This window comes from Amphichorda felina (assembly GCF_050947745.1).
Source record: "Amphichorda felina strain 45539 chromosome Unknown scaffold_8, whole genome shotgun sequence".
In the NCBI taxonomy this organism is placed as follows: domain Eukaryota; kingdom Fungi; phylum Ascomycota; class Sordariomycetes; order Hypocreales; family Bionectriaceae; genus Amphichorda; species Amphichorda felina.
The window spans coordinates 1451460-1469933 of record NW_028145042.1 but is presented as its reverse complement, the minus strand read 5'-3'; the positions used below and the strand labels follow the sequence as shown (position 1 = coordinate 1469933).

Here is an 18474-nt window from a genome sequence, read left to right as displayed (position 1 = left end):
GGCGAGCTATTCGAACCATCTGATGTGCAGAAAATGGAAGAAGGGCTTACAAGGCCTTTGACGTGTAAATCCACGCATATCGGCCTTTTCTGTGGCAAAGGGGAAAAGGTCATCATCGCCAGCTTGGGCATCACCCGTAAAGATAGGGCGGTGACTGGACTCAACCTCTCCTACTGCTCTTCGGTGTATACTCCTGGGATATATGAGAACCTATCCCTCGCATTAGAGGTCTCAGCACCAGGAACGACGTGGAAACCTCGACGCGTGCGACTACCGATATTGGACGACCAAATCAACGATCCTTTTATTTTCCCTATTCCCGAGACTATCGAGCCACAGTTGGTGTTCAAGATTATCCGCTTGGCGGGAAGGGAAAATGAGGAGATATTGACTGCTAGTGGCACGGCCCTGCTGGAGAGCAACAGCCGCCAATTCGGGGCTCAACGCCAGAGCCTCATTCGAGAGCAGACAGTACCCATCTTGGACAAGGATTCAATGAGCATTGCAGGAACGGCAACATTTACGTTTCTGGTGGCAAGACCTTATCCTCATCTTCAGACGCCTCACTTCATAGGCCTTTCTCGGCAGACTCCCCTTCGACCTCCACTCCTTGTCGGTCATCGAGGAAACGGGCAGAACGACACGGCATATGACCACCTCCAACTGGGAGAAAACACCATGGAATCATTTCTGTCTGCGGCCAAACTCGGCGCGGCGTTTGTTGAGTACGATATCCAGGTCACAAGAGATTTAGAGGCAGTGGCATTTCACGACTTCTCTCTCAGCCAGTCAGGGACGGATGTCCCCATCCACGACACAACACTGGACCAGTTCTTGCATGCTAGCAATATCCAATCCCCCCATGGCAATAGCCTTTCGGCTCTTGGACGGCTTCACTCGCCGACAGAGCCAGGAAGACCGCGTTCTCGGTCACTGGGACGGCATTTCGACGCGGGCGCAATCCAGGTTCGGGATAGAATGAAGCACACTGTCGACTTCGGACAAAAAGGATTCAAGTCGAATACTCGTGGCGACTTTATACACGACTCGTTTGCAACTCTCAAAGAGATTCTCGTTGAGCTCCCAGAGAACATTGGATTTGACGTTGAGATCAGTCTGTTTCCCTTCAACGCTTGACTGCAGAACCGTGGCAGGACTGACGTGAAGTAGAGTACCCCCGTGTCCACGAAGCTGTTGACGCCGGTGTCGCCCCGGTTGGAATCGAGCTCAACACCTTTGTCGACGTCACCCTCGAAGCACTCCACCGCCACGGCGGCCAGCGGCAGATCATGCTCTCCTCCTTTACACCCGAGATCTGCATCCTGCTCTCGATGAAGCAGAGATCCTACCCCGTCTTCTTCATAACCAACGCCGGCAAGGTGCCCATGGTGGACATGGAGGTCCGAGCCGCGAGCGTGCAGGTAGCCGTCCAGTTCGCGAGGCGGTGGAATCTTGCCGGCATGGTGTTTGCCTGCGAGGCGCTGCTGCTCTGTCCTCGGCTGGTTGGCTTCGTGAAGACGAGGGGTCTTGTGTGTGCGACGTATGGGGTCCTGAACAATGATCCCCAGATGGTCAAGGTAGGGCCTCGATTATTTGATATATGCACCTTTAAATGCTAACTGATCTGGAAACAATAGCTGCAGGTCGAGGCTGGCGTTGACATTATCATAGCAGATCGGGTGGGCTTGGTTGCAAAGACTCTGGCGGATATGTCAGTTTCCAAGTAGGGAGCATATTTTCACATTGGCAACTTTTTTTTTTGATTAGGCCCAAAGTAAATTAGAGTTAGATTTTGAAGATCTATTCTTGTTTCATCTTCGAGAAGGTAATATTCGGGGACCTGGCAGTTAGCACAGCCCCTCTTACCATTGAAAAAAGAAATACGAGGAAATAGTTGCCACCAAGACTATGTTGGAAAGCCAATCCATCAACAGATCCTTGAAAAGGTATTCGGTGCAATACACCAGTTTCTCTACTTAGAGGCTTGAATAACAATCTTCAGACAGTCAACACAAGGGTTCCATCTATCTGATATATACCAGCCTACAATACTATATCTAGGAATGAAGGCTATATTTCAAAGGGCGGGCTAAGTTATTTAGACAAGGAGAAGTGGCCGCAGAGTGACACGTGCGAAATATAAAACACTCAACGATATCATTTGCATTTTAGGTACATATATACAACTGAGCCTAATATCTCAGTAATGACCCCCCGGGACTTTCCAAGCTCCAATGCATCCTCTTATTCGTGGATGACCTCGATGGACGAGATGTGGACCTCGGACTCGTCGCCAGACTTGCCCTGGTTGTAGTTGCCGGCCTTGAAGTAGCAGTCGGGCGAGTCCCAGTCGTACGTGTCCAGCTCGGTGACCTCGCCGTTGATGGTGATGGACAGGGCGTCGCCAGAGTAGGACATCTCGTAGTCGAACTCGGTGCCCAGGGGCACGGTGGCCAGCTTGGTGACGATCTGGTTGCTGTTGGGGTCGGGCTTGACGCCGACGACGATCTTGCCGTCGCGCGAGTAGTACATCTCGGCGACGGGCTTGCTGGCAAAGACCTGGCCGATGGCGGTGCCGTGGCTGCCGTCGTCGGCCTGGACCACCTTCATGGCCACCTTGAGCACGTTGGTGCCCTTGGGGCTCCAGGCTGCGTTCTTGCCCGTGTCTGGGAGCACCTCGCGCAGCTCAGTCCGGCAGTGGGTGCTGCCGCCGCTGGTCACACAGCCGGTCTCGTCGGGGTTTCCGGGAGCCGTCAGGACCATGGCATCGCCGTCCATGTAGAAGTGCTCGTCGCTGTAGCCGTCGCAGCCCTGGAGGTCCTTGCTTCGGATGGTGTCCATGCTGCCATCGCCGGTAGGGAGCTGGAGGCTCCAGTACGACAGGTCAAAGTTTCCTCCGGGGGCGCAGTCGGCAGCATTGACCAGGGCGAGCGGCATGCACGACAGGGCGGCGAGGTAGAGAGACCTGGGAGCCATTGTGTAGTGAGGTGTATCCGTAGATGGCGGAGAAATGGTTTGTATCGGGAGTTGGTGATTCGGGTGGTCGGTTTGCGTTGGGGGAGGAAGCTACCTGTGAGGCTGTGGCAATCAATGGAACTCTTATATAGGCCGACACTTCCACGGCAAGACATATATCCCGTAAACAGATGATATTCATGCTCGTCCCAATTCCTAGTAGCGACGGATACTTTTCGACCAATTGCCGTTGGGTCGGAGGAGCCTGTTCCTTGCATGTAACAATCAAAACACCCCCCTAGGAGCCCTAGGCGTCTAACCATCCAACCACCTCCCTATCTGGGAATCCATACCACGCCAGCTGGGCTGCGCGACTGAAGGGGCCAAAAGTGGCGAGTGGCCGAGTCTCAGATCCTCGAGAATTCGTATTCATCCCCTGCAGGGCCCTGCAGGGCCATGATACCCCACACCAATTGATGATCTACTCGTGGTACCATGTACTCGTACTAGGGACCACGCAATAGTAGTATGTACGAGGACAGGTGAGGCAGGTGGCATCTCAGGATTCTCAGGATTCCCAGGCTGTGGGGAAAGGGGCGCTGATCCGGGTATGAATCCAGGTTGGAGAGTCGAGACGGTGGGTCTGACAGGCCGATCATCCGATGCTGGAGCCTGGAGGCCCTGGAGGCGGGCCGCCGTGGTCGACTATGTCCTATAGCAATACCTCTGGCCATGTTTGAACCTCGTGATAGTGGGCTTGGAAAGATTGCATCCGGGGAGTTCGGAGTGATAGACAGTCCTCGGTGCTCGTGACACACCGGCAACCTCCCACTCATGCATGCGCATTGGACTGACTGCATTTACCAGTTGCCAAGATTATTTATTCCCTTGTGCTTGTGAAGACGGCACGGTCCGTGTAGTATTACTACACAGTAGTTAGTAGCACTATATGCTACCTAACTAGTACCTAGCACTAGTAGTATGTATGGATCGTATCATGTATCAGCTCCTTCCACCATTAGTAGACACGGCCGATGAATACCCAAGGCCGAAGGACAGGGGTACTAGTCAAACAGTAAATCCCACGTGAAACTCCATACCTACCAGGCTACTACTGTGTATCCGCGATTCATTCATCCTTGCTGGGCCATCTCTCCAATGTTGGAAACGGGCGACAGGTCCACTGAAGTGCAAACTGCATCCGCATCTTGGTGGCCTCGTTTCACCACTTCCTCACCTTAAGCGCCGCCACCCCCCACGTCACAATCACTCGTCTGCCGCTGTCCCTGGCAGAATATTATGTAGCTGCACCTGTTCTATTATTACCTGTTCTGAGGCTTTGGCGGTCTCGATTTTGGCCCTGCCTACCCATCAGACCCTCTCGGACAAGTCCCTTCTTCCTAGAGCTTCTGCCATGTATCCGTACATGTAACTATGCTCGACCACCTTGGCTCTCAACCTATGCCCAGGGTTTCTCATACATGTACGGGGGAGAAGAATTCCATGGAAGCTCCGCCATCCTGCCGCGCCTTGATGTAGCACTCACCAGACACAATGATCGCCCTTGGCAAGACAAGCCTGCGTTGCCACCACTCATCCTCTCTCCTCTACCAGACGGTCTTCTCCGACACTTGTGTGCCTTGTTTCGATTCTGGAGTCTTCCTATTCCTGCTCTCCGCCAACAAGATTTTCTTCGAGACTCTGCACCTGAACCATGGGTCTTGGCTGACGTCGGTATCTATAGCCAAGCAGCGTTTCGGCCCGAGTGACGCCCATCTCAGCAGTGGTACACTCGTGATGCACATCATACCGGGCACGTACAAGTTCAAATTTCTCCTTCCACGCTGCTAAGTATACCGGCTTTTTTTTTTTTTTTTTTTTAGCGTGAAGCAGACTCGGATCCTGGCCATCTACGTGCGCGCGTACGTCGATGCATTGGTGGAATGGCATCTATTCGCTTCCCGCATCTGGGTGCGACCGGAGATGATCGTAGACGTCTCTGCCGCAGATGCTACCTGTTCTACAAGCTCTTTAGGTATAGGGAGCTACCTTACCCGTTGATGTGGAATCCCAGCTTCCTCCGCGGGGAGTGAAGATCGATACCCGGCTCTTTGCCACGGTAACGGGGCTGAGATCTCTCCAGGGCTCCCGCGAACATGTGAGAGCCTGTTATAGCGTACAGCTACTAGAGGAGGGATGATAGTTTTGGATGTTTTTTTTTGTGGCTCCCATGATTGGAAAATCCGGGATTGAGTGAAGGTTCTAGGCCTGGTTAACTGCCTATTAACACTTGCCAGAAATTGGTGTGCCAATTTGACGACTTTGATATGCCCACTGTGATAATATCACTGTGCTTATTGTCCATTACTACAAAGATATGTATATTAATTGGTATCGGAATATTACTATTCGTGCTATCTAGGTAGGTAAGCAACTGCTCACCCGAGCTCTGCGTGAAGCCCAACTCCACATTTGTTCCAAGTTCGACTTGGATTTGAACAAAATAAACCTAGCCGTCTCTCGGTGAGATTTCTGCCGTAAAATATCCACCTCCATATCTTCCTGGCCAGAAATCTTTTGGCCTCCTCTAACAACATCCAGGTACTCCCCCTTATCATTGTCGCTTCCGATATGTGCAACGTGCCCGGCATACTTCAGGAGAAGCACATTTAAAATGATGCGGGCCATGCGTCCGTTGCCATCGCCAAAAGGGCGAATCATCAAGAAGTAGTCATGAATTTTTCCGGAGAGAGTATATGGGTCGATCTCCCCGGAAGCTTCTGCACTGGCGATATCGTTGTTGAGGCTAGTGATGAGCTGTCTCATGCACACCGGTACTGCTTTCGCTCGCATGCAGATCGACCATTTCTGCTTCTCTCCAGGTTTCTCGTACGAGACAGCAACGTCGTGGTCGCGGTACTGCCCAGGCGTGACGTCGTTGTCAAGCCCTTCGTACAGGATGGCGTGGGCTTGAAAGATCAACTCCTCCGACCAGGGCTTGTTATTCAACACGATGCGGTTGATCATAAAACTGAGGGCTCTAGCATGGAGAATGGCTTCTTTGCGTGATTGGATGACATTTGCCTTGTTTGGCTCCCGGTCCGTGTTTGTGAGGGCTTGCAAATGTTGCTGGTAGGATGGATTCCGCTCGTCAACGTTGGCAGTAACGGGGATTCCGTGGAAAACATCCCGACAAAGTTCGGTGGTGATTTGGAGACTGGAGCCAGCGGCCTCTACGAAGTTGGACCCATATATGAGAACTATTAGCGACCGCTCAAGCTGCTTCCAGAACTCGGAGAAAGCACCAGGACGGCCACTTTTAGCTGCCTGACCAGCCTGAGCAATAATAGTGGCCGGGTTGAGATCTAGCTTCGTTGCCTCGTCTCTGAGCTGGTTAGAGAGACGGATGGTGAACTGCGAGGTTGCTAGGGGGTCACCAGTGTTTTGCCACTGTGGCCACCCGAGAAGGAAGGCCTTATAAAGGCTGTCAGAGAGAGTATTCATGATAGTATCGCAAGTGATTGTGTCATGATGGAGGATGAGATATTGTGCACGGTTAGATTCCCCCACGAATTGCATGTTCAGTGTTTATATTGCCCTATATTTAAGCTCGCCAGCTGACAAAAGCCACATGAGTTTAATTTTTTTTAAAAATAGTGAATGACTCACAGAGGTGGCTGAATATATTCACATTTTGCAGTAATTGTATCCATTTCCCGGTCCAAAACATTCTAAGCCCCTTTATCACCCCCACGGCATTCTAACTTTGGAGCTCTGAGAGCATATTCGCCCAATATTTCAGCCATCTGTTGAGGCTTAAAAACTACAATATGCTAATAAACCACTTGGTTGATGATTTGTGAGTTCTTGTTTTATAATACCATAGCGTTCAGTTTCTTGGAAGATCAGATATGCAATGACCACGGCCAGTAGCACGAGGCCCGACAATTCCAGAAGATGGCATCGACCCCTTAGTGCCAAGAGCTGTGGCTGTGAGTGCTTATGCTTGAGCTTGGTCCTTGGGAGATGGAGGAGTCAGGGGTAGCGTCTATGTACTGTGTTTACTGATGGCTAAGAAGAAGCATTGCTTTTCTGGCAAGCGGCGAGAAAGGAAAATGCGTCCCAGGCCTATTTATACCTCTTATACGATATTTAGAGTCACTTCTCCAATATTTAGCCGGGTATTACTTATACATTTAATATATATATTTCATATTTTATAGGGTACTAGTTGTAAATTTGATACGGCAAGTATTAACTCTACGTCAAACAGGGTGACTTACGGAGTCGATTATTGTCCTTACTGTTGACCTGAGTCCGGGAGAAGGTCCCTTTGTTCACCGCCTTTATCCCGATGCCGTGCTTTAATATACGCCAGAAGAGGGGTAGAAGTAAGAGGAAAGTGGCACCTGAACTAATAGAGAAAGAGCTTCTGGGAGTTTCCTTCTCAAAAGCTTCTCAGAGTGGTCTGACTTTCTACTCTGGGTTTAAGGCCCTCTTTCTCTCCTCTCCGCGCTCACTCTTTTCCTCTTTCTTCCCTCGAGCACTACCACCACCACCATCATGATGACCACCATCACCACCGACTGCAACAGCTCCATTCTTGTCTACTTTACCGTCACAGTGTCGTCTCTGCTCGTTCTAATATACCTGGTCCAGACGGTTGTGAGGACAGCGACCGAGTTTGTCACAGAACGATGCCAGGCACCTTCTCGTGGTGTTAGGTGCCAGTAGCTATCCGCTGAGGATGGTGAGGTGAAAGAACTGATCTAGGGCCTGCCTTCAGGAAACCAAATAGCCATGCTCGGGCGGCCCGAAGGTTCCTGGAAATAGAGTGCGATAAGGCCAATATTGTCGAGAATTCGGCCATGCAACAGCCAAATAGCGTGTCGAAAACTGACCTTGAAGCACCAGCTGTTTCCCTGAACAATGGTGCTATAATGATGGCCAGGATGATAAACGGTGTGTCCAACCAGTAAGTCAGAGCGTCGACTGACGATTTCCTAAGGAGAAAGCGACAGATGCCGTACGCCCCTAGGTTGAGAGCTTACACCGTGAGGTAATCGGAGAGACTGACCATCTTGGTCTCAGGGCGGTCTTGGGCCTTGTAGTGTTGTTTTTGTGTTGTGTGTGGTGACTCGTGAATCAATAATACAAAGGATAAGACGAGTACTGTCAACACCGCGTACAGAGAGAAAAATAACTGATATGGGATCCATACTAGACACCGATCGGAGAAAGTAGTACGTGTCCGGACGCAGGGCTGCGGGCCTTTTGACTTCTGTGATTTTCTGCACGAGATTGCTGAGGTTGGTATATTTATACTCTGGCAGCTTTATCGGTAGAGGCAGTGGTGGATGACGGACTGGCTTACAGAGAGAGAGGGCTCCCAAATCCAATGCGCCAAGACAACTAGGTACAGACTGAGGATTCCCTGTTTTTTGCCAGCCGCCGTGTAATGCCAGAAGGTATGGCATCCCCTCTCATTGTTGGCGTTTCTGATTATACGCGGGTGGTCTTCTCTGAATAACTCATTCAACAGGCTGAGAGGTCGGCGATTCATCTCCATCGCTTCCTCGTACTTTCTCTGGCGTCCTAGCACTAGGACAAGGGAGGAAATTTGTACAAGCGTACTTCCATGGCCTTTCCCGTAAATTTCCTCACCTAGATCCAGAGCTCGTCGACCTGACTACTCTGCCTCCTCATACCGCCCCAGGTTTATTACGGCTGAAATGAGTCCTTGCCTGCAATTGAGCATATCTAGGTGGCCTGTCCTAAGCGCCTTCTCTCCCAAATCTAGAGCCCGTCGAAACATCTGCTCTGCCTCCTAGTACTTAACCCTCTCCAGCCGATATCGTGCTGCACTCCTGGCCAGTTAACCCCACTGCAAAGCTTCTTCTCTTTCATCTGGGGCTTTCTTGACAACCAGGTCTTCAATGTGCGGATCCAAAATCTGGCATTCCGCCCAGTTTTCATAGGTTCCGGGTGGGTATTGATCTGACATCAGCCTCAGAAACGGCCGCTCCCAATACCGTGTATCGCCGTTGGATGATAGCCACACACGCGTGCAAAATTGTACCAAGGGATGCATATCGAATACATCTGGGACAGTCGTTATGGTAACTAATGAGTATCCTCGGAGGGCCTCAAGATCTTCGTCAAATTCGAGCTCGTCAAATTTCTGTCTTCGTTGTCCTTTTCATCATCGCGTGCGTAGGTCTGGAGGGCGAATCTTGGGATCCCCTGAGGATTGAAGAAACTCATAAAGGACAGGAGGTCGGTAGCGGATCTCCGCTCACCACGGATCTGTTCGAAGGTCATCTGCCATGTTGTGACGACGGAATTAGAGGTGGACAGATCACGGCGGAGGTCGCCATAGTCTTTGTGGAGAAGACTCTCCTTCTTCTTGTCACTCCTCCGGAACTCATTCAGGTATGTGGGTACCGACATTCGTGGGGCCCGGCGGTTGATGAACGCGGCTGCCTGCGTGATGGCTAGAGGCACGTGGTCAAGAGCGCGTACTAAATGGACAGCTTCTTGGTCGCCGTATCCATCTTGGAGTTTCTCCCGGAGAAGTTGACATGCTTCCTCGGGTGTCATCTGTGGTACCGTATAGATGTTGCCCAGGCCACCTACAAGCCTCTCTGCCACATCCGTGCTTCGCGATGTAACGATGATGGACCCGTCACAGCTCTGTGGCAAAACCGAGGCAAGTTGTTCCGACGAGGGGGAGAACAATACATTGGAGCTCCCTAGTCGGACCTACCCTACTCCGCCTAGACCAACTAGGGCGATACGAGCAGTAGGTCGAGCGCACTTGTCACTCATCCATTCTAGGATAGCGGGACGATTGACAAAGTTGGGATTAGGTGGGAAAGGGCACCGTCGAGGACGGTTGGCGAGACTTGGGTGCGGTGACTTGGGCGCCTGGTGGTCCATTCTCGTAGAAGTGGAAGTTGTTGGATCCTCCATGGGACGCTTGCGGAGCAGCGGTGACGTTCCTACCACTGAGCGAGCCATGGAAGTTGGTGGGTGTGTCCATTGTTAGGTCCTACTAACTACCAAGGTAGGGTGTGGGAGGAAGCAATATAAGATAAATGGCAATACTATAATAGCTACCTAGGACTCGTAGTAGCGTCGCATCGCATGGCACGACGGTGTAAGTCAAGTTGAGTAGGCCTTGTACTCATAAGGCTACGGAAGTCCCTGCATCGTCGTAGAATACAGGAGCCAGCAGGACGCATACCGGGTTATACAGTTATACTTGGAAACAAGAAGTGAGATCATACCTCCCGCCTTCATGGACAGGGATATCTTGCCAATCGTTGGATGCTTATACGTGTAGATGAACAAGCGTTTCTTCATTCGCTCATTATATATCATCCTACATGACAGAGTGTCCGCATCCTTCGCTCCAAACAGCACAGTCATATCCTACAACACACAAACACCCCATTTAGCAGGTGTCGGTGGGAAGGGCACCGTCGTTAGTGGCCGTGTTATGCAGTGCCACCTCGGCGGCGCGGCGGCGGACCAGGCCGGGCAGCTCGACGCCGCCGCTGTACTTCCACTTAGGCAGCTCCTCGGAGGCGACCGTGTTGGGGGCCTCGCCGGCGTTGAGGCGAGCAATGAGGCTCGACGAGGCAGAGTTACCGCAGCCGACGTTGAAGGCCCAGCTGACCAGGGCACCGTACTGGTTGGCGTTGAGGACGACAGACTCGGCAGTCTGCTTGGTGATACAGTTCTGGGCAACCTATGGAAGGGGGGGACAGGTCAGCGTTTGCTCTCTCATCATGTAGACCTGGTGGAAAGATATAGAGGACAACGTACAGCCATGTCGCTGGCGAGGAGCTTGCGGCCATCAGCCTCAGACAGAGGGATGGAGTAGGGGACCTCGGCGCAGTTGGTCTCGACGCACAGGTGGCCGTAGCCGACGGTAGGGTAGCCAGAGGGGTCGTTGTCTTTGTTGCGCCGTGGTCAGCCAGGCACAGAGGCACATGATGCTTGCACACCAGGGGTATACTTGGGTATCACTTACAGATATCCGGGCTGAAGCCCTCAAACTCGGCAACGAGAGAGACGGTGGCGGCGTTGGCATTGGGGCCGATGCAGGCACCGGAGACGGCGGCGGCTCCGACGAGGCCGGCGAGGACGGACTTGGTGACGATACCCATGGTGACGAGCTGGGAGAGCTTGTTGGTATTTAGGGGTGTTAGAGTGTTGGTGTCGAGAGGTGCTGGTGAACTAGTGGTGGAGAGGATAATGGGCCGTGTAAGTGCCGGATCATGGCCACTTATATATCTCAAGACCCCATCTCAGCGTCTTGTGCTAGGTCCCCGGGTGGCCACGCAGGCTGGTCCGAAGCCATTACTTCTGCCCCGTTCGGTATGCGCTGCGAATGTCCGTCGTCTGTGTCGCTGCCGTGGTTTGGGCCTTGTTGGGGTCTTGGAGCAGTTTGCGTGGTTTGCTAGAGCGGGCCCCTCCGAGGGGTCCAGGGATCCCCGACCCAAGGGGGAAGGCCATTAAGAGCGCTAGATGTCTGAACCGGGCTTCGCAGTGCCGATCAGTTCCATGTTCGCTTGGCATCGCTGCCCCCCAAGGACCCCAAGGACCCCCAACATCTCTTGCCGGATTGCTCCTGCGCCAGTCTGTGATGGTTGAGCTCCTGTTCCCGACGGAAGGGACCGCACGGCAGATGGAGATCACCATGATTCCTCTGCGGATTCTATCCGGACAAGGACAGGGGAATGCTGGGTCAGATGCTTATTGCCCTGGCATATTGGTGCGGCTGCGTGCCGATGGTGAGGATGTACTGCTATGTATGTAAGTGGTCAAGATGGAAACGAAGAAACCCCATATAGTTGGCGATACTCGTAGAGGTGCATTTCCGGCCTCCCGGATCTGTGCGTCTATAAGACGCCGTAGGCATCCCTGGCCCGCGAAATCAAGGGGCCAGACCAGGTCACCAGAGATAGAGGGCCATGCCCAGAAAGCCATTTGCCGGACATGGCCCGTATGCCGAGCGAGGGTTGCAGTGTTGCAGTGTTGCAGCTGGGCAGCTAGGCCCAAGGCAATGAAAGAGGCCGGCAATGCAAGAGTCCTGCATCATTGCGATGCAGGACCTGGGTTCCTTTTCGCGGAGGGTGGCTTGTCCTGCTCGGTCCTGCTCGTCTCAGCGCGATGGAGCATCGAGGATGGAGCATCGAGGATGGACCACCACGACTCCACGAGACTAGGTGCGTTCGGAATCCGCCGACCGAGCTCATGGCATTGTCAGTGTCCGCAAATCGCAATCGAGGTTGTCAACACCAGCATCTCTGGTGGTTGCCCACCACGCATCTTCCTCCGCATCGGTGGCATGTTTGGCATGTTTGACCTGCTCCCCAACCTCCTCAGGTGATTCGTAAACTGGCCACACATGGACGGCAGAGGCAGCAATGTTTCTTCTGGAAGGTCTCCCAGCTGCCGATGGTGGCGTTCTTAGCGCTCCGCCAATGCAGATAAGAGGCGGAGTGACGATTCCACCTGAGATGCTGGACTGTCGCAGTGTCGATGCTCTTCTTGGCCACCCTTCTTCTCCGGCTCTTCCATCTCTTCCACCTCTTCCACCCGTTTGTTTCCCACCGTTTCACCCGTTTCAGCCACGAGTTTCCCGAACAACCGCTGTCCGACCCTCCGAGACTGGCAGTCCTGATTTGGCCATGGAAAATTAAACTCACGCTGAGCCCCGCGTGGATCCAATTATCCCGGTTCATCCAGGGGATCCGGCGAATCGCAGCCCCCCAGCAACTCCATGTCACTCCATGTGTGTGTCTCGGGCAACCGTGGTCCTGATTCGCCCAGTCGTCCCCATCAACTGGTAGCGATGGTACCCTAAAACGATGAACTTGGTCATCAGCCTTGGAAGTTGGATGGTGTCTGAAGACCTTGGCAGCTTTTCTCCGAAACCCCAGTCGCGGCCCATAGAGTCATGATGCTACTATGAATAGGTCAACATACCGTGATCAACCTGCATAGTACATAGTATTATATACTACCACTACTACGTGTAGCACGTAGTATACTGTATTCGTAAACTCCGCTCAACTCCGCCACCTACTAGTTCTGGGGTCCGTACTCCGTACTAGTACGCGCATTCCTGCTAAACATTAGCATCGAATGACCCTTTGAACAAGATCGGGAGCTTCCATGTCCCCGACTTGGCCTAAAAAGATTGCAAGGTTAACCCCCGAGTGTGTTCTACGTATTACTAGGTCCGACGGCATCTTGCCGGTTCTTCACGTTCCTCGCTATCCTTCCCCTAGTCAACTAGGAGAGGAGGGAATGGAGTATACAACAGGGGTTTCGGGGGGTAGTCTTGTTGAATGCCATTTTCACTTGCCAAGAGCGCAGAAGTTTCCATAGGTGTCTGTGCGTTGATCCTGAACGCCATGCATTCTCATGGTGCCTCCCGATGTTCAGCTCACTAACGTGTGTGCTTTGCGAGGAGATGGTAAGGCATACCCATACCCGTCGACAGCATACTTTCGACGATTCGTCCTAGAGCTCTAGAATTGCCACTTCCAAGACTCGGTATGGCCCGGATCTATACTCGGGGTGGTTCAAATCATCCGCTCCGCCTTTCAACCACGCCCCAGTCGTGACACTCGACGCCAGCTTCAGCACTCAAACCGCAGTTAGTCATTCTATCTCAGCTGAGATCAGCCCACCGATGATAGGTGCCGCAATAGCGCTTCTCAAGCAGACCACATTGTACATCCTAGCCCAGCCCGTAGGTCCACCCATACATGGTAGGGCACCAGCGGCCTGCTCTCCTTGCAGTCCTCATCCTCGTCCTCATCCCCGTTGCCTACTGCGGGTCGTGTTATCTCGACCTTGAGCAGACTAGAAATCAGCATGGTAATCTCACCGGTCATCACGAGCAGCTCTCAAAGCAGAATCCTAGGCGGAATGCTATTCCTCTCGACAAACCCCGTCTAGGCGAGCGAGGACTGCGGCGGCGGGAACCCATTACCATGAGGCACCTTGGACTGAACAGCAAGGAGCATCTTGGTGTTGAGAGAGGTCTAGAGGACAAAGTTGAGCTAGTCCAGTGAGCAGGAAAGAGATGAAATTGGCGGAGGAAGCCCTAGAAGGAGGCCTGGGGCAACGCCGCCTTGCTTCGACCGGGTATCCCCTTGAGAAGGATTTGGGTCAATTGACCGCCCTTTTCTATATCTTCGGGTAGCCCTCGCATGGCCGGGCCTAGTTGTCACGCTCTACTTCGGCACCGGTTGCTGTCGTCGTTATGGTACCCTGATGTTTGACTGTGATGATCCTGTCTGGGGCCAAGCCACCCCTTCCACTTCTTTGCTTGGAAGATGTGTAACTTCAGCAATATATCGGCAATGAGGAGGTCGAAGCAGTTAGAAGATATGGCATAGCATTCAGCATAATCGTAGATAACGCCCTTTAGCAATACGGCTAGGTGTTTAGCGATAGGTGTGCGAGGATACACCTATGTTTTCTGTGATAGCAGGGTGGCCTTGTAGACAGCTGGGTATGTCTAAATCCCAGTGTTCAACTAGAGAGCTATGTCAGTTGTGCTGCATGGGTGTGAGTGACTAAGGACCCGGCTGTTCATGTCTGTCTACTCCAACCACCACCACACGCAACATAGGCGAGAAGGGACATAGACAAAAAAAGAGGCAGTCCAAGAAGTATCGTGTAGCAAATAGCCAGCAAAAAAAAAACTCTCCACGAGTCCTAATAGACTGAATGCCTTAATATAGCGAAGACGAGAAAGAGATAGTGACGATGAGAAAGGGAGGGCGGGGAGCAAGACGGAAGGTTTGCCTCTCCTAGCCTCGATGAGACTCCCATCTTCGTCACGAATCTTGGATCTCTAGTCTCGAGATATCTTGTATGATTCCTAGATGTAGGTGACCGACGATGATTGGCAAGGATTTCCTAAACCAATGTTGATGGAGGCGAGCTTCAAGCGGATAGAACCGTTTCCCGCGTAGTCCGTGTGGGGACTCGGTATCCTTGATATCTCCGTATATATGGGGTTGTGGTGTAGTTTTCCGATATCGAAGCCCCGAGTCTTGGACTGGTGATACGAGTATTCCGACTGAGTGCATTGCCTTATCCATTCTTTTCGTAGCACCTTCACTCAGGGCATGTCCTGATTACGACGGTGAAACGATATGTGAACTTGGCCCTGGCCGCATTTCCGTCCAAGATGGCCCCAGAGCCAGAGGTTTCAAGATAATAGCGAGTTGGTAGACCTGATGTCCGTCAACGTGGCACGGCAGAAGCAACAGACGGGCGATTGGGTCGGGTAAGAATCCGTTAGAAGGGTTGCTGCATGGCCTCATAGCCACGATGCTCTCTGTTTCATTGGCACGGCTCAAGGCTCTTCATGACGGTCAACGGCCAAACGTTAAGCTTGAATCACCAGGAATGAAGCATCGGGACCCTGCAGGACGCGACGTGGAACCACGTGTGAGAGACCCGGGTGGCTGTCATGGTGGACTCGTGGCAGACACACCTCATTAACCTCATTCGGCTCAATTCAGGGCACAAGCGCCGCGATTGGGCATGGATGTGAAAGAATCGTGCGGCTGCCGCAGATTTGCAATGCAATGCGACGTCGAGCTGGGGGGAAGGAAATGAAGGATTGGAGGTGGACGTTCTGATGTGATCACGAATTCACGATGGACAAGTTTCCTCGTTCTGAGTCGGCCCGGGAGGGAAGCATCCGCTCGAATCGCATGTGGTCGTCAACGCATCAAAAACAGGTGCCATCTTGTTGGTGACGTGTTTAGCATGAACGGGGGTGAACGGGAGTGACCTGGTGCATGTGCGATGATGGGATGGTGGTGATGGTGCTGCGTTTCTGGAACCTCGGGTCGCGCCTGCAATTTGCGTTGGGCTGCCGTTGCATGCCCCAAGTGCTGGTGTTCCTGGTACTATGTAATAAGGCTACCTTGGCAAGTGCCCCTCGGTGAGGGGAGTCCGAGCTCAGGTCTCTCGGAAGCCACTGACCTGACTAGCTACGAGTAGGTACCTACTTGCCATCAACAACAGAAACAGTCGCGTTTATCTTGCCATCGCGTTGGACGGCTTGGTGCCCGGACTACCTATCTATGTGCTGTGCGTAGGACTGACTCTACAGCCTGCTGGATCTCATGTTGCGTGCAGGTATGTGCCACAGAGTGCAGAAATGGACATGGAAGAATGGAAGGATGGAAGTCCTAATTGCAAGCCGGGGGGGACCTGGGACTTCTGGAAGGCGCTGTCGCGAGCGTGGCCCAAGCGCCGAGGCGTCAATTGCCAGGATGGGCATCACGGTCAGCACCTGCTTTCTCAGTCGTAGACGAGAGCCAGATTTGGAAACGTCATGGGCAAAGACAGAAGGATTTGGCGTGTGTTATTAATAATGACCTGGTGAGCTGCTTCTCGAGTTTCCCGCAGATCCGGAACACTAAGTTTGGCCAAGGACCTCTGAGGCTTTCCTTCTTGGTTAAGGACTTTTTTGGCCTGGTTGCACAGGGTCTGAGAGGCTGAGAAGCTCCGAGAGCCAACAGCATCAAAAGAACACTGGGCCCATGGTGATGTCCGCGGCCCACGTTCTTCCGGCCGGGTTCAAGGTGCCAACAGCCAGTCAGCCACATGCAGCTCAGCGCCCACGCCGCCTCTTAGCAGCCCGTGGAGCCCACCAGCAGCGCTGAGACCACTGGCAGCCCTGGAGGCCACTAACTGCTCCCCCAGCGAGAGAAAGCCACACCCAATGGACCCCGATAGCATCAGTGCACCAAAACAGCAGGCTGGCCCAGTCCGCTCGCCCATCTCCCGTCCACCAGTCCGTCCTCTCTCCCATCATCCATCCCGTCCACCACCCTATCCAGCCCATCCATCCTTTATTTTCATTCTACCTCGAGCGCATCGCGTCCTACTTATTTCCCAACCTAGTCTCCGGTGATAACCGGCGTGCGTGCCTCAGATCTACCCCGGTTCTCTCTGCTGCTCCGCTCCTCACCCTGCCCGCCACCAACAAGCCTCGCCTCACCTCCACGCCCACGCCCACCGACCGAACGTCGTCGAGCTCATTTTTCCCACTCCAAAAGCCGCCGCGATAAGCCTGGCTCAATCCGCCATCTCTACCCCTCGACCCTTCCGCTGCCTGCACCGAGCAGTCGTCTCCAGCTCCCGCTCAGGAGCACCCCGATTCAGACATGGCCGTTGTCGCAACCATCAAGTACGTTTCTACCTCGCACCCCCTCCCGAGTTTCGCCCTCGTTCGCTCCCTTCGTCGCACCGGCGCCGGAAGCACCCAACCCCAACCCAACTTTTCACCGCAGGGCTCATTACCGATGCCGTGCCTCACTGTTGTGGACAGTGTATTGTGCCGTTGACTTGGGGATTATGCGTGGATTGTCCGAGGCTGACCGCTGTGACTCTAGGTGCGTTGTCGTCGGTGACGGTGCCGTAGGAAAGACATGTCTCCTCATCAGCTACACGACCAACAAGTTCCCCTCGGAATACGTCCCGACCGTCTTTGATAACTATGCCGTCACGGTCATGTAGGTGTCCTGTTTTATTCTACATTGAGGTTCAATCCCGGTTGGCTAGTCGCATCTGCCTTCTCCGACCCTTTCCCCCCGTGTCGGCGGTTCCCGATTGCGGGTGGGAAGATGACGAGTTGATGATTGCCATGCGGGCAGTGATTATTCGCCCATCTCTGCCTTGCCACCAACTCGACAGGAGCACCTGGTTGCTGACAGGAATTGGATAGGATCGGCGACGAGCCCTACACTCTCGGACTGTTCGATACCGCCGGTCAAGAAGATTACGATAGGCTGCGACCCCTCTCATATCCCCAGACCGACGTCTTCCTGGTCTGCTTCAGCGTCACCTCCCCTGCGTCCTTCGAGAACGTCCGCGAGAAGTGGTTCCCCGAGGTCCACCACCACTGCCCTGGTGTCCCTTGCCTCATTGTAGGCACCCAGGTTGACCTGCGGGACGACCCCAGCGTCCGCGACAAACTCGCCAAGCAGAAGATGTCGCCTGTGCGTAGGGAGGACGGAGAGCGCATGGCCAAGGAACTCGGTGCTGTCAAGTATGTCGAGTGCAGTGCTCTGACGCAGTACAAGCTCAAGGACGTTTTTGACGAGGTATGAATGACTTCGTAACCCTACGATGCTGCCCAGTTTGCTGATTACGTTCATCTAGGCCATTGTTGCCGCCTTGGAACCCCCGGCGCCCAAAAAGAAGTCGCACAGGTGCCGCGTGCTCTGATCTACTACCTGAGTCGAGAGTCTCGGCGTCTGCTTCACGTTGACGAGAGGGAAGAGCGGTCATAGATTCAAAGGCGGTGAGGAAGCAGTAGACGAGGCGGAGGGCTGTGGACTGATAGAGCCCGGGCCCAATACGAGGCGTGAAACGAGCCTTGGCACCTCTGGATGCCTCTGGCGCACTGGATGCGGGGACATAGCGACAACAGAAGCTGCCTTGCAACACCCTCCCCGCGGGAGA

The 18474-nt window shown here is 53.3% G+C and overlaps 6 protein-coding genes across 6 annotated transcripts; 2 read left to right on the top strand and 4 right to left on the bottom strand.

Annotated features, from left to right (window-relative positions):
- Positions 1-678: 678 nt before the first annotated feature.
- GDE1_2 (Glycerophosphocholine phosphodiesterase) lies at positions 679-1727 on the top strand (the record flags this gene model as incomplete). Its single annotated transcript, XM_083197481.1, has 3 exons — positions 679-1114; positions 1171-1577; positions 1638-1727. 3 exons carry the CDS (start codon positions 679-681, stop codon positions 1725-1727), a joined length of 933 nt encoding a protein of 310 aa, XP_083046949.1.
- Positions 1728-2244: 517 nt separating this feature from the next.
- ACO1O0_008114 (polysaccharide lyase family 7 protein) lies at positions 2245-2976 on the bottom strand (the record flags this gene model as incomplete). The annotated part of the gene is made up of 1 exon (XM_083197480.1): positions 2245-2976. One exon carries the CDS (start codon positions 2974-2976, stop codon positions 2245-2247), a length of 732 nt encoding a protein of 243 aa, XP_083046948.1.
- A 2397-nt stretch (positions 2977-5373) lies between these two features.
- Positions 5374-6459, bottom strand: ACO1O0_008113 (Fic family protein; the record flags this gene model as incomplete). Its single annotated transcript, XM_083197479.1, has 1 exon — positions 5374-6459. One exon carries the CDS (start codon positions 6457-6459, stop codon positions 5374-5376), a length of 1086 nt encoding a protein of 361 aa, XP_083046947.1.
- Positions 6460-9078: 2619 nt separating this feature from the next.
- On the bottom strand, positions 9079-9555 carry ACO1O0_008112 (uncharacterized protein; the record flags this gene model as incomplete). The annotated part of the gene is made up of 1 exon (XM_083197478.1): positions 9079-9555. One exon carries the CDS (start codon positions 9553-9555, stop codon positions 9079-9081), a length of 477 nt encoding a protein of 158 aa, XP_083046946.1.
- An 856-nt stretch (positions 9556-10411) lies between these two features.
- Positions 10412-11129, bottom strand: ACO1O0_008111 (lysozyme; the record flags this gene model as incomplete). The annotated part of the gene is made up of 3 exons (XM_083197477.1): positions 10412-10708; positions 10786-10916; positions 10994-11129. 3 exons carry the CDS (start codon positions 11127-11129, stop codon positions 10412-10414), a joined length of 564 nt encoding a protein of 187 aa, XP_083046945.1.
- Positions 11130-17174: 6045 nt separating this feature from the next.
- On the top strand, positions 17175-18237 carry cdc42 (Rho family GTPase CDC42; the record flags this gene model as incomplete). The annotated part of the gene is made up of 4 exons (XM_083197476.1): positions 17175-17197; positions 17403-17522; positions 17735-18113; positions 18172-18237. 4 exons carry the CDS (start codon positions 17175-17177, stop codon positions 18235-18237), a joined length of 588 nt encoding a protein of 195 aa, XP_083046944.1.
- Between the last annotated feature and the right edge of the window lie 237 nt (positions 18238-18474).